The 11,988-nt window shown below is 44.7% G+C and overlaps 1 protein-coding gene across 1 annotated transcript in view; it reads left to right on the top strand.

Moving 5' to 3' along the window:
• Nucleotides 1-11,988, top strand: part of LOC108520856 (UDP-GlcNAc:betaGal beta-1,3-N-acetylglucosaminyltransferase-like protein 1) — a 111,511-nt gene that overhangs the window by 57,287 nt on the left and 42,236 nt on the right. Inside the window, exon 10 of the mRNA XM_017860398.1 lies at nucleotides 351-446. Within this exon, the coding sequence (XP_017715887.1) occupies nucleotides 351-446 (96 nt within the window). The remainder of the gene's footprint in view (nucleotides 1-350; nucleotides 447-11,988) is intronic.

The following is an 11,988-nucleotide window of genomic DNA, read 5'->3' on the forward strand; positions in this document are numbered from 1 at the left end:
CCTCCTCGCTCTCCCTCCTCCTCTCCTCCTCCTCTTCTCCCTCCTCCTCTTCTCCCTCCTCCTCCTCTTCTCCCTCCTCCTCCTTCTCTCCTCCCTCCTCCTCCTTCTCTCCTCCTCCTCCTCTTCTTCCCTCCTCCTCCTTGCCCTCCTCCTCCTCCTCGCCCTCCTCCTCCTCCTCACCCTCCTCTTCCTCACCCTCGGCTCCCAGTGTTTGCCTGACCCAGATTCGCGGCATTTCGGTTTCCTGTCTGGACATCTCTGCGTAAAACACGTGAGATGAATGCACACAGGTGTGCACACACCTGCGCACCTGACATGTTTTGAGCTCTGTTTGTCGTTGTTTTTCACAGATCGTCGGTTGCCGAGTGAGGAGAGATCCCCCTAACTCCACCGAACGATACACACGTTGGATCAACCAGCTGACGCCCGAGCAGCTCCTGACCCAGGTACCTCGCCTGGCGCCTTGTCTGGGGCAGGTGCGCAGGTCGCCTCTGGGCGCCGTCTCCTGCATTATGCTGTGGTCTCTTGTGTCTGCGCCATCATGGGCCGTGGTCCTTCTGTCCTCACCTTCACTCACATGCTGTCGATCACACGGAGTAGGAGGTGAGGGTGGCCCAAGCAGGCACACACGCTAGGCTGGTCTCAGGCTGGCAGTTCAGGCTGGTTCGAGTTCTGAGCTGGGAAACCCGACGGCCCAGGTCCACTTATACGTGGACTGCAGAGGGTGGGAGGGCGAGCTCAGAAATCACACAGCCAGTGTTTCAGAGTCTCCGTGTCCCGTGTGCCCCCAGCACTTCCTAGAACCAGGCTGCTGCTTGCGATGTGGACAACCGGGTGTCCTCGGCAGTGGACTGTGCTGGTGTGAGACTAGACTCGGGGCCTCCTGCGGCACCCCCTCGGGTATGAGCGGCTGCCATCTGAGAGAGGGGACATGGCCGTTGCCACACGGGTGGCTTGTCCCTGCCATCCTCTGTGGGGCCATTGGTGCCGCTGGGGGAGGCAGAGACCATCTTGTGGTCACGTCATGACAACCCTTCCCTGTGCAAGCGGCCGAGGGCGGGTGTCCTGGTTACTAGGCGGCACACTGTGAATGAGTTGACGTGCTTTTCAGTGAACTTGTGAAAATACTTAAAACAGGACCTCAGGTAGACTGAGGCTGCTTTTCTAAGTAACATGCACCTCGTGCAAACCGGAATGTGGTTTGGCGTTGCCAGGCTGGTTCTGAACTGCAGGAATCTGGACACGTGTTGAGTTTCAGCCCAGCTCTGACCGCGGTCAGAGCGCTGTTCCCCGAGAGCCGGTTCCCCGGAGGCCATGGCAGTGAGCTGCCCCGTGGGGGTCGGTTTGATGCCAGATTTTTTTTAATTTTCATGTTTTTTAATTAAAAGAAACAAATGTTCCTTTTTCAGTTACATACTGTATTCACTTAAAACAATTTTAAGATAGACCATTGTGTCAGTGTAGTGTGGGAAATTAAAAAAAGCGAAAGGCTGGGCATAGTGGCTCACGCCTGTAATCCCAGCACTTGGAGAGGCCGAGGCAGGAGGATCACTAGAGCCCGGGGATTTGAGACCAGTCTGGGCAGTATAGTGAGACCCTGTCTCTGTGAAAAATTATCTGGGTGCAGTGGTTCACACCTTTAGCCCCAGTTACATGGGAGGCTGAGGTGGGAGGATCGCTTGAGCCCAGGAGGTCAAGGCCGCCGTGAGCCGTGATTGTGCCTCCACCCTCCAGTCTGGGCAACAGACCCTGTCTCAAAAAAAGAAAACGAAAACTTTTTTTTTTTTTTTTTCTTTTTTGAGACGGAGTCTTGCTCTGCTGCCCAGGCTGGAGTGCAGTGGCCGGCTCTCAGCTCACTGCAAGCTCTGCCTCCGGGGTTCACGCCATTCTCCTGTCTCAGCCTCCCGAGTAGCTGGGACTACAGGCGCCCACCTCGTCGCCCGGCTAGTTTTTTTCTTGTATTTTTTAGTAGAGACGGGGTTTCACCATATTAGCCAGTATGGTCTCGATCTCCTGACCTCATGATCCGCCCGTCTCAGCCTCCCAAAGTGCTGGGATTACAGGCTTAAAAAAACGAAAAACTTTATTGCATTTGTCAAAGTTTTGCTTCACTGTTTTATAAAGTCAAGCGATATAAAAAATTACAAAGAAAAAACGATGTTACTGCAAACCCACCCCTTGTTCCTCTCAGATGTCTCTGTGTGCAGGTCACACACCAAGCACCTAGAGGGGCTCCCGTCCCCACCCCGCCTGCCCCTCTGCTTTCTGTGACCATAGGCCGGTTACGGTTTCCAGATTTTTATGTAAATGGAGTCCTACACCCTGTGTTGACTTGAAGGATGCTGAAGTGTTCCATCCCGGGACTTTCTGTTTCATGAAGTTCTGTTTTCTCCTCCTTGTCCACTTTCTCATCTTCTTCTTCCTTTTTCTTTACAGTTTGCTGGTTTGAATTGAGATCCAAGGAAGGTCCGTACATTGCAGTTGTTGATAAATGTCTTTAAATATCCAGATTCCTCCGTCATCCTTTTCCTTGACTATGTTGTGTTTGATGTTGAGTGATTTGCCGTCGGTGCTTTCAGCAGTCAGACTTCTGCGGGTTGCGTCTCCCTGGTCCCATTCAACAAATTCCTCTGTCCCTGGAGCTCCTGCAAAGCAGTATTTAGAGCTAGAGCCTTTATGGGATTTATAGTGATTTGTTCATTGTCTTGCTGATGTATAGCTTTGTTGATGTATAACTGGCATACAGCAAATGGCCCCTATTTCAAATGTGCAGTTTGATCAGTTTTAACGTGCGCCTGTACCCCGATGAGCCACCACAGTCAACGTGGTGAACATATTTATCCAACACCCCACGTTTCCTCCTGTCCACCCTGGAGCCGTCCCCACACCACACAACCCCCACCCCCTTCCTGCCTGCTCAGCAGTTTTACATTTGCTGGAGTTTCAGGTAAATGCAGTTGTGTGCTTCATTGGTCTGGCCGCCTTCACTCAGCATGATTACTGTGCGGTCCGCACACGTGGCTTCCTCAAACAGCGTGTTGGAACCGCACAGGCCACGTACATGTGGGTTTTTCTCAGCAAGTGTGTTGGAGAAGTTTTTGGAGATGTGTAACAATTTGAAAAGCTTTCAGACAAACGGCATGGCCTAGGAATACTGAAAACACCAACAAAAGATGTCTCATAAATACATAAAATATATAGAGATGCTAGTGTTTTAAATCATGTAATACCAAAAATTATACACAAATCTATTATGAAAAGTTAAAATTTATCAAAACTTATGTGCACACAAACACTTATAGACCATATGTGTGGTCTTTCACAATTTAGAGAAATTGAACAACTGTAGGAATGCAGAAATTAATCACAGCTGCACAAAACTCACTGCAGTGCGTACTGCACAACTGCGATATTTTACAGGCCCCTCCTGCCGGCACAGCCGTGAGCTCAGGTGCTGCGAGTGCTGAAAACGTGGGTGAGGCTGATCATCTCCACATGCACGGCTCCTCCCTCCAGTAAAACACAAATCACAGTAAAAAGTGATCTCTTGGCTGGGCGCAGTGGCTCACGCCCGGAATCCCAGCACTCTGGGAGGCTGAGGCAGGTGGATCACGAGGTCAGGAGTTCACAGCCTGGCCAAGATGGTGAAACCCAGTCTCTACTAAAAATACAAAAATTAGCCAGGCACAGTGACAGGTGCCTGTAATCCCAGCCACTCGAGAGGCTGAGGCAGGAGAATCGCTTGAACCCGGTAGGCAGAGGTTGCAGTGAGCTTAGATTGTGCCACTGCACTCCAGCCTGGGCGACGGAGCAAGACTCCATCTCAAAAAAAAAAAAAAAAAAAAACCAACAGGAAAAAACAGTGGCCTCTCACAGTTCTCACACAGTTTTAATCATGTTTAAGGCGATCCTATAAACCCTGCATGACAGCCTGGGACCCATGCACAGTGCCACTGGTGACGCTGGAGGTGTCCCAAACAGCAGAGAAGAGTCGTGACACTACAAGAAAAAGCTGAATTGCTTGCTATGTGCTGTAGACTGAGGGCTGCAGCTGCGGTCGCCGCCATTTCAGACAGGTGATTCCTCTTGTTAACAGACGACGTGAACTTAGGGTATCCATAAATACAGCACTATAAATGTATTTTCTCTTCCTTGTGAGTTTCTTAATAACCTTTTCTTTCCTCTAGCTTACTTTATTGTAAAAATACAGCATATAGTACATATAACATACAAAATATGTGTTAACCAACCGTTGATGTTATCAGTAAGGCTTCCTATCAACAGGAAGGTATTAGTGGTTACGTTTTTGGGCAGTTAAAACTGATATATGGGGAAGCGGAACATCACACACCAGGGCCTATTATGGGGAGGTGGAGCGGGGAGGGATTGCATTGGGAGTTGTACCTGATGTAAATGACGAGTTGATGGGTGCAGCACACCAACATGGCACAAGTATACATATGTAACAAACCTGCACGTTATGCACATGTACCCTAGAACTTAAAGTCTAGTAATAAAAAAATAAAAAAACAAAAAATAAAACGGATACATGGATTTTCAGCTGTGCAGGGGGTCAGCACCCCTAACCCCCGCCTTGTTGAGGGATCAACTGTGTTCTGTGGTGTGGATGTACAATTTGTTTACCCACTTAGCTGCAGATGGACACTTGAGTTGTTTCAGTTCCTTGCTATGATAAGTAAAGCTGCACATTTGTGTACAAGCCTTTGTGTGTGCATGACAGTGAACCTATGTCTGGCCTTTTCTCTTGGGAAAATACTTAGAAGTGGAAGGGCTGCTTCGTATGGTAGTGTTTGCTGTTTGTCTTCTTTTGAGAAGTGTCTGTTCAGATCTTTTGCACACATTTAATCGGATTATTCTATTTTTCCTAGAGTTGTTTGAGCTCCTTGTATATTCTGGTTATTAATCCCTTGTCAGATGGGTAGTTTACAGATATTTTCTCCCATTCCGTGGGTTGTCTCTTCACTTTGTTGATAGTTTCCTTTGCTGCACAGAAGCCTTTTAACTTGATGTGATCCCGTCTGCCCATTTTTGCTTTGGTTGCCTGTGCTTGTGGGGTCTTACTCAAAAAATCGTTGCCCAGTCCAACGTCCTGGAGAGTTTCCCCAATGTTTTCTTTCAGTAGTTTCATAGTTTGGAGTCTTAAATGTAAGTCTTTACTCCATTTTGATTTGATTTTTGTATATGGAGAAAGCTAGGGTCTAGTTTCCTTCTTTTGCATGTGGATATCCAATTTTCCCAGCACCATTTATTGAAGAGGCCATCTCTTTCCCAATGGAAGTTCGTGGCATGTTTGTCAGAAGTGAGTTCACTGTAGATGTGTGGATTTATCTGTGGGTCCTCTGTTCTGTTCCACTGATCTCTGTGTCTGTTTGTATGCGAGTGCCATGCTGTTTTGATTGCTGTAGCTCTGTAGTCTAACTCAGGTGATGTGATTCCTCCAATTTTGTTGCTCTTGCTTAGGAGAGCTGGGGGTATTCTGGGTCTTTGTGGTTTCATATAAGTTTTAGGATTGTTTTCTTTTTTTTTTTTTGAGGTGGAGTCTCGCTCTGTTACCCAGGCTGGAGTGCAGTCGCATGATCTCGGCTCACTGCAACCTCCACCTCCCAGGTTCCAGCAACTCTCCTGCCTCAGCTTGCCGAGCAGCTGGGACTACAGGCGCGCACCACCACACCCAGCTAATTTTGTATTTTTAATGGAGATGGGGTTTCACCATATTGGCCAGGGCTGGTCTCGAACTCCTGACCTCATGATCCACCCGCCTTGGCCTCCCAAATATAAAATATAAGAAATTAGCCAGGCGTGGTGGTGCATGCCTGTAATCCCAGCTACCTGGGAGGTTGAGGCAGGAGAATTGCTTGAACCCGGGAAGCAGAAGTTGCAGTGAGCCGAGATCACGCCGCTGTACTCCAGCCTGGGTGACAGGGTGAGACTCCATCTCAAAAAAAAAAAAAAGAAAAGAAAAGAAATGCTACTGATTTTGTGTGTTGGTTTTGTATCCTGAAACTTTACTGAGTTTGTTTATCAGGTCTAATAGTTGTTTGGTGGAGTCTTTAGGTTTTTTAAAATGTAAGATTATATCATCTGCAAACATAGATAATTTGACTTTTTCCTTTCCAATTTGGATGACTTTATTTCTCTTGCCTGATTGCTTTAGCCAGGACTTTCAGTACAATGTCGAATGACAGTGCTGACAGCAGGGCATTCTTGTCATGTTCCCAATCTCAGAGGAGAGGCTTTCAGTTTTCTCCATTCAATATGATACTAATTGTGGGTTTTGTTTTGTTTTTTTGGGGGTTTTTTTTTGAGGCAGAGTCTCACTCTGTTGCCCAGGCTGGAGTGCAGTGGTGCGATCTCGGCTCACTGCAAGCTCCGCCTCCCGGGTTCTCACCATTCTCCTGCCTCAGCCTCCCAAGTAGCTGGGACTACAGGTGCCTGCCACCACGCCCGGCTAATTTTTTGTATTTTAGTAGAGACAGGGTTTCACCATGTTAGCCAGGATGGTCTCGATCTCCTGACCTCGTGATCCGCCCGCCTCGGCCTCCCAAAGTGCTGGGATTACAGGCGTGAGCCACCGCGCCCGGCCAGTTGTGGGTCTTTTGTTATATGGCTTTTATTATGTTGAGGTATGTTCCTTCTGTACCTAGTTTTTTAGGATTTTTAATCATGAAGAGATGTTGAGTGTTACCAAATGCTTTTCCAGCATCAATTGAAATGATCGTATGGTTTTTGTCCTTCATTCTGTTGACATGATGTATCACATTAATTGATTTGCATATGCTGAACTATCTTTGCATCCCTGGAATAAATCCCACTTGGTCACGATGAATGATCTTTTTAATGTGTTGTTGAATTCGGTTTGCTAGTATTTTGTTGAGGATTTCAGTGGTTTCGGTGATATTGGCCTATAGTTTTAATTTTTTTTATGTGTCTTTGTCTGGTTTTGCTATCAGGGTAAAAGTGGTCTTGTAGAGTGAGTTTGGAAGTATTCCCTCCTCCTCTATTTTTTGGAATAATTTCGATGGGATTGGTATTAGTTCTTTAAATGTTTGGTAGATGTCAGCAGTGAAGCCATCGGGTCCCAGGCTTTTCTTTGCTAGACTTTTTATTATGGCTTTGATCCTGTTACTTGTTACTGTCTATTTAGTTTTTGGAATTTTTCATGGTTCAGTCTTGGTAGGCTGTATGTGTCTAGGAATTTTGATTTTTTTCCCTAGATTTTCTAGATCTTTTCCCCTAGATTTATTTCTAGATTTTCCTAGATTTTTCCTCTAGATTTTCCCTCTAGATTTTCCAATTTATTGGCATATAGTTGCTCATACTAGCCACTAATTCCTTTGAATTTCTCCGGTATCAGTTGTAATGTCTCCCTTTTCATCCCTGATTTTATTTGGGTGTTCTCTCTTTTTTTTTCTTACTGTGGCTAAAAGTTTATCAATTTTGTTCGTCTTTTCAAAGAACCAACTTTTTGTTTCATTGATCTTTTGTATTTATGTCAAATTCATTTATTTCTGCTCTGATTTTTGTTATTTATTTTCTTCTAATTTTGGGTTTGTTTGCTCTTGCTTTTCTAGCTGTTTAAGATGCATTGTTAGGTTGTTTATTTGAAGATTTTCTTCTTTTTTGATGTAGACACTTATACCTCTTTAAAACTTCCTCCTTAGTACTGTTTTTGCTGTATCCCATAGGTTTCGGTGTGTTGTGTTTCCAACATACAACATGGGATAGCTTTCTCTAGCTTTCTCTAGGTTTGGGAAATTCTCTGAATTTTCTACCCCATCTCTCTACCTCCTTTTTAAGGCCAATAACTCTTAGATTTGCCCTTTTGAGGTGATTTTCTAGATGTAGGCATGCTTCATTATTGTTTATTCTTTTTTCTTTTGTCTTCTCTGACCATATGATCAAATAGCCTGTCTTCAAGCTCACTAATTCTTCTGCTTGATTAATTCTGCTATTAAAAGGTTCTGATGGCGCGGTGGCTCATGCCTGTAATCCCAGCACTTTGGGAGGCCGAGGCAGGTGGATCACGAGGTCAGGAGATCAAGACCATCCTGGCTAACATGGTGAAACCCCGTCTCTACTGAAAATATAAAAAATAGCCGGGCAAGGTGGCGGCACCTGTAGTCCCACCTACTCGGGAGGCTGAGGCAGGAGGATGGCGTGAACCCGGAAGGCGGAGCTTGCAGTGAGCCGAGATAGCACCACTGCACTCCAGCCTGGGTGACAGAGCGAGACTCCGCCTCAAAAAAAAAAAAGATTCTGATGCATTATTTAGTATGTCAACTTCATTTTTCAGCCTGAATTCCTTCTGTCTTATCTTGAATTTCTCTGAGTTTCCTCAGAATAGCTATTTTGAATTCTCTGACTGAAAGGTCACATATCTCTGTTTCTCCAGGGTTGGTCCCTGGTGCCTCATGTAGTCCATTTGGTAAGGTCATGTTTTCCTGGATGGTCTTGATGCTTACGGATGTTCATCTGTGTCTGGGCATTGAAGAGAGGGGTATTTGTCATATGGTCTTTGCAGTCTGGGTTTGTTCATACCTGTCCTTCTTGGGAAGGCTTTCCAGGTAGTCAAAAGGACTTGAGTGTTGTGATCTAAGCTGCATCTGCATTCCACATGGTTGGGGAGGCCTCGCAATCATGGCAGAAGGCAAGGAGGAGCAAGTCACGTCTTACGTGGATGGCAGCAGCAGAGAGAGAATGAGAGGGAAGCAAAAGCAGAAACCCCGGATAAAACCATCAGATCTTGTGAGACTTACTCACTACCATGAGAACAGTGTGGGGGAACCTGCTCCCATGATTCAATCATCTCCCACTGGGCCCCTCCCACAACACGTGGGAATTACGAGAGTACAATTCAAGATGAGATTTGGGTGGGGACACTGCCAAACCATATCAGCCACCTTGCTCCCCACTCCCCACCCATGGGTGTGGTTTTGATGTTCTGTCTAAGAAATCTTTGGCTAACTCAGTTCACAAAAGTTTTCCTCCTGTTTTCTTCTGAAAAGTATCGTTTTGGGTTTTACATACAAATCTAGAATCCATTTTTTAGTTAATTTTGGTCTATGATCTGGGTTATTATCTTAATCAGCTCAGGCTGCCATAACAAAATGCCAGAGGTTAGGTGGCTTAAACAACAGAAATTTATTTTCTCACAATTCTGGAAGCTGGAAAGTCTTAGATCAAGACCTGGCAGGGCTTGCTTTGTGATGTGGCTCTTCCTGGCTTGCAGACACCCACCTTTTCTGTGGACCCTGATATGGCAGAGACAGGGAGAGAGAGCAGGTTCGCTGGTGTCTCTTACTGTAAAGACACTGATCCCAGTAGATCCCCACCCTCACATGAAATCTAATCATCTCACAGAGGCCCCATTTCCGCAATACCTCAAGTAGGGGGTTAGGGCTTCAACCAGTGCCTGTCACAGTCCTGGAAGACAGAACCTCCAATGCTGTAATTCTGAAATTTGAAATCCCTAAAGATCAAAATCCCTGAGCCTAAAACTCCTAACATCTAATCGAATCCCCAAACTATAATGATGGATTTGGAATTAGGTGCCATCAAGTCTTCTATAAGTGAATTTCAAGTTGTTACCAGTAAAGTTTGTTTTTTCCATTCAGTCCAATGCATTTGGTGGAAAATTCAGATGGGTGAATTGGCCACGTGATAGGGCAGTGACAGAAACTTCCATTTAAAAATGAGTTGAGTCTCTTGCCTGCATTGGCGTTCTTCCCAGCAGATGACACTCCTGGAGCTTTTAGGGAATCACGGCCACATTTGCCCAAAGAAGCCAGCAAAGTACTGACTACTTCCAGATAATGGTGTGTGTAGTAGAGTAAGAAGACACTTGCACAACAGTGTTCTGTTCCATCACCAGTATTGTTTGTATTAAACCTGTGGTCTGTACAAGAGGGCATGCAGAATGCATATCCACGTACCCAAACAACACAGAAGCACAGCATGGAAGACGGGAAAATGTAAGGAGAATGCTCGTCCTGGTGTGCGTCAAATCACAGAGGAGCTTCAAAAAGAGCAGTGCCACGGAGAAGATGAATGTGAGCTCATTCTCCAAGGAAGCCATGTCCTAAAAGAAAAAAAAACCAGTTGTCCATTGCAATGCAAACCTTCAAAATACACTTAATGACTGTGAAGGTCAGCCAGCTCTTAGGGACTGTTTCTGTGCAATTGCCCGTAATACACTCCTGTGGTATACTTTTTCATAAAGCAGATTTTCTGTTTAGTGTTTTATTGTTTTTAATTTTTTCTATTTTTGTTTTTTTCTCATGATTTTGAATTGTCAGCATTATGTTTTACAATCACTATGCTCTGTGTTTCACCTTTGCATCATTTCTTTTACAGAGCTCTAATTCATTCATGCATCTTTTGCAAATTCGACTCCACAAAGGTGCACTCTCAACAGTGTTGACTTTGTAAGCATCGTGTGTGTCCGTAAAAACATTGAAACTTCCTCGGTAAATGAAGAGATGTCCTTTTTGTATGTCTGCATTTATGAAAGATGAAATTTCTTGAGATCTTGGCTTTTGGGGCGACTGTGTATGCAGTGGTAAACATTTTTTTTTTTTTTAAGTTCCAGGATACATGTTCAGGTTGGGTACATTTGTTACACAGGCAAACAGGAGCCATGGTGGTTTGCTGCACCCATCAACCCATCGCCTAGGTATTAAGCCCTGCATGCATTAGCTATTTTTCCTGATGCCCTCCCTCCCCCCACCTCCACAACAGGCCCCAGTGTGTGCTGTTCCCCCCGTGTCCATGTGTTCTCATTGTTCAGCTCCCAGTTATGAGTGAGAACATGCAGTGTTTGGTTTTCTGTTCCTGTTTTGGTTTGCTGAGGATAATGGCTTCCAGCTCCATCCATGTCCCTGCAAAGTACATGATCTCATTCATTTTTATGACTACATAGTATTCCATAGTGTATATATACACCACATTTTCTTTATCCAGTCTATCACTGATGGGCATCTGGGTTGATTACACATCTTTGCTATTGTGAATGGTGCCGCAATGAACATTACGCGTGCATGTACCTTTATAATAGAATGATTTGTATTCCTTTGGGTGTGTACCGGTAGTGGGATTGCTGGGTCAAATGGCATTTCTGGTTGTAGATCCTTGAGGAATTGCCACACTGTCTTCCACAATGTTTGGACTAATTTACATTCCCACCAACAGTGTAAAAGCATTGCTACTTCTCCACAGCCTTGCCAGCATCTATTGTTTCTTGATTTTTTAAAAATCGCCATTCTGACTGGCATGAGATGGTATCTCATTGTGGTTTTGATTTTCATTTCTCTGATCGTCAGTGATGTTGAGGTTTTTTTCATATGTTTGTTGCTGCCTAAATGTCTTCTTTTGAGAAGTGTCTGTTTATGTCCTTTGCCCACTTTTTGATGGGGTTGTTTGTTTTTTCTTGTAAAATTGTTTAAGTTCCTTGCAGATTCCAGATATTAGACCTTTGTCATATGGACAGATTGCAAAAATTTTTACCCATTCTGTAGCTTGTCTGTTCACTTGATGATAGTTTCTTTTGCTGTGAAAAGCTCTTTAGTTTAATTAGGTCCCATTTGTCAAATTTTGCTTTTGTTGTAATTGCTTTTGATGTTTTTGTCATGTAATCTTTTCCTGTGCCTATGTCCTGAATGGTATTGCCTAGATTTTCTTGTAGGGTTTTTGTAGTTTTGGGTTTTACGTTTAAGTCTTTAATCTATCTTGAGTTAATTTTTGTATAAGATATAAAGAAGGGCTCCAGTTTCAGTTTTCTGCATATGGCTAGACAGTTTTCCTTGTACCATTTATTAAATAGGGAATCCTTTCCCCATTACTTGTTTTTTTCAGGTTTGTTGAAGCTCTGTTTGCAGACAACATGATCCTATATTTAGAAAACTTCATCGTCTCAGCCCAGAAGCTCCTTAGGCTGATAAGCAACTTCAGCAAAGTCTCAGGATACAAAAT

This window comes from Rhinopithecus bieti, unplaced genomic scaffold (assembly GCF_001698545.2).
Source record: "Rhinopithecus bieti isolate Rb0 unplaced genomic scaffold, ASM169854v2 scaffold_56100, whole genome shotgun sequence".
Taxonomy (NCBI): Eukaryota; Metazoa; Chordata; class Mammalia; order Primates; family Cercopithecidae; genus Rhinopithecus; species Rhinopithecus bieti.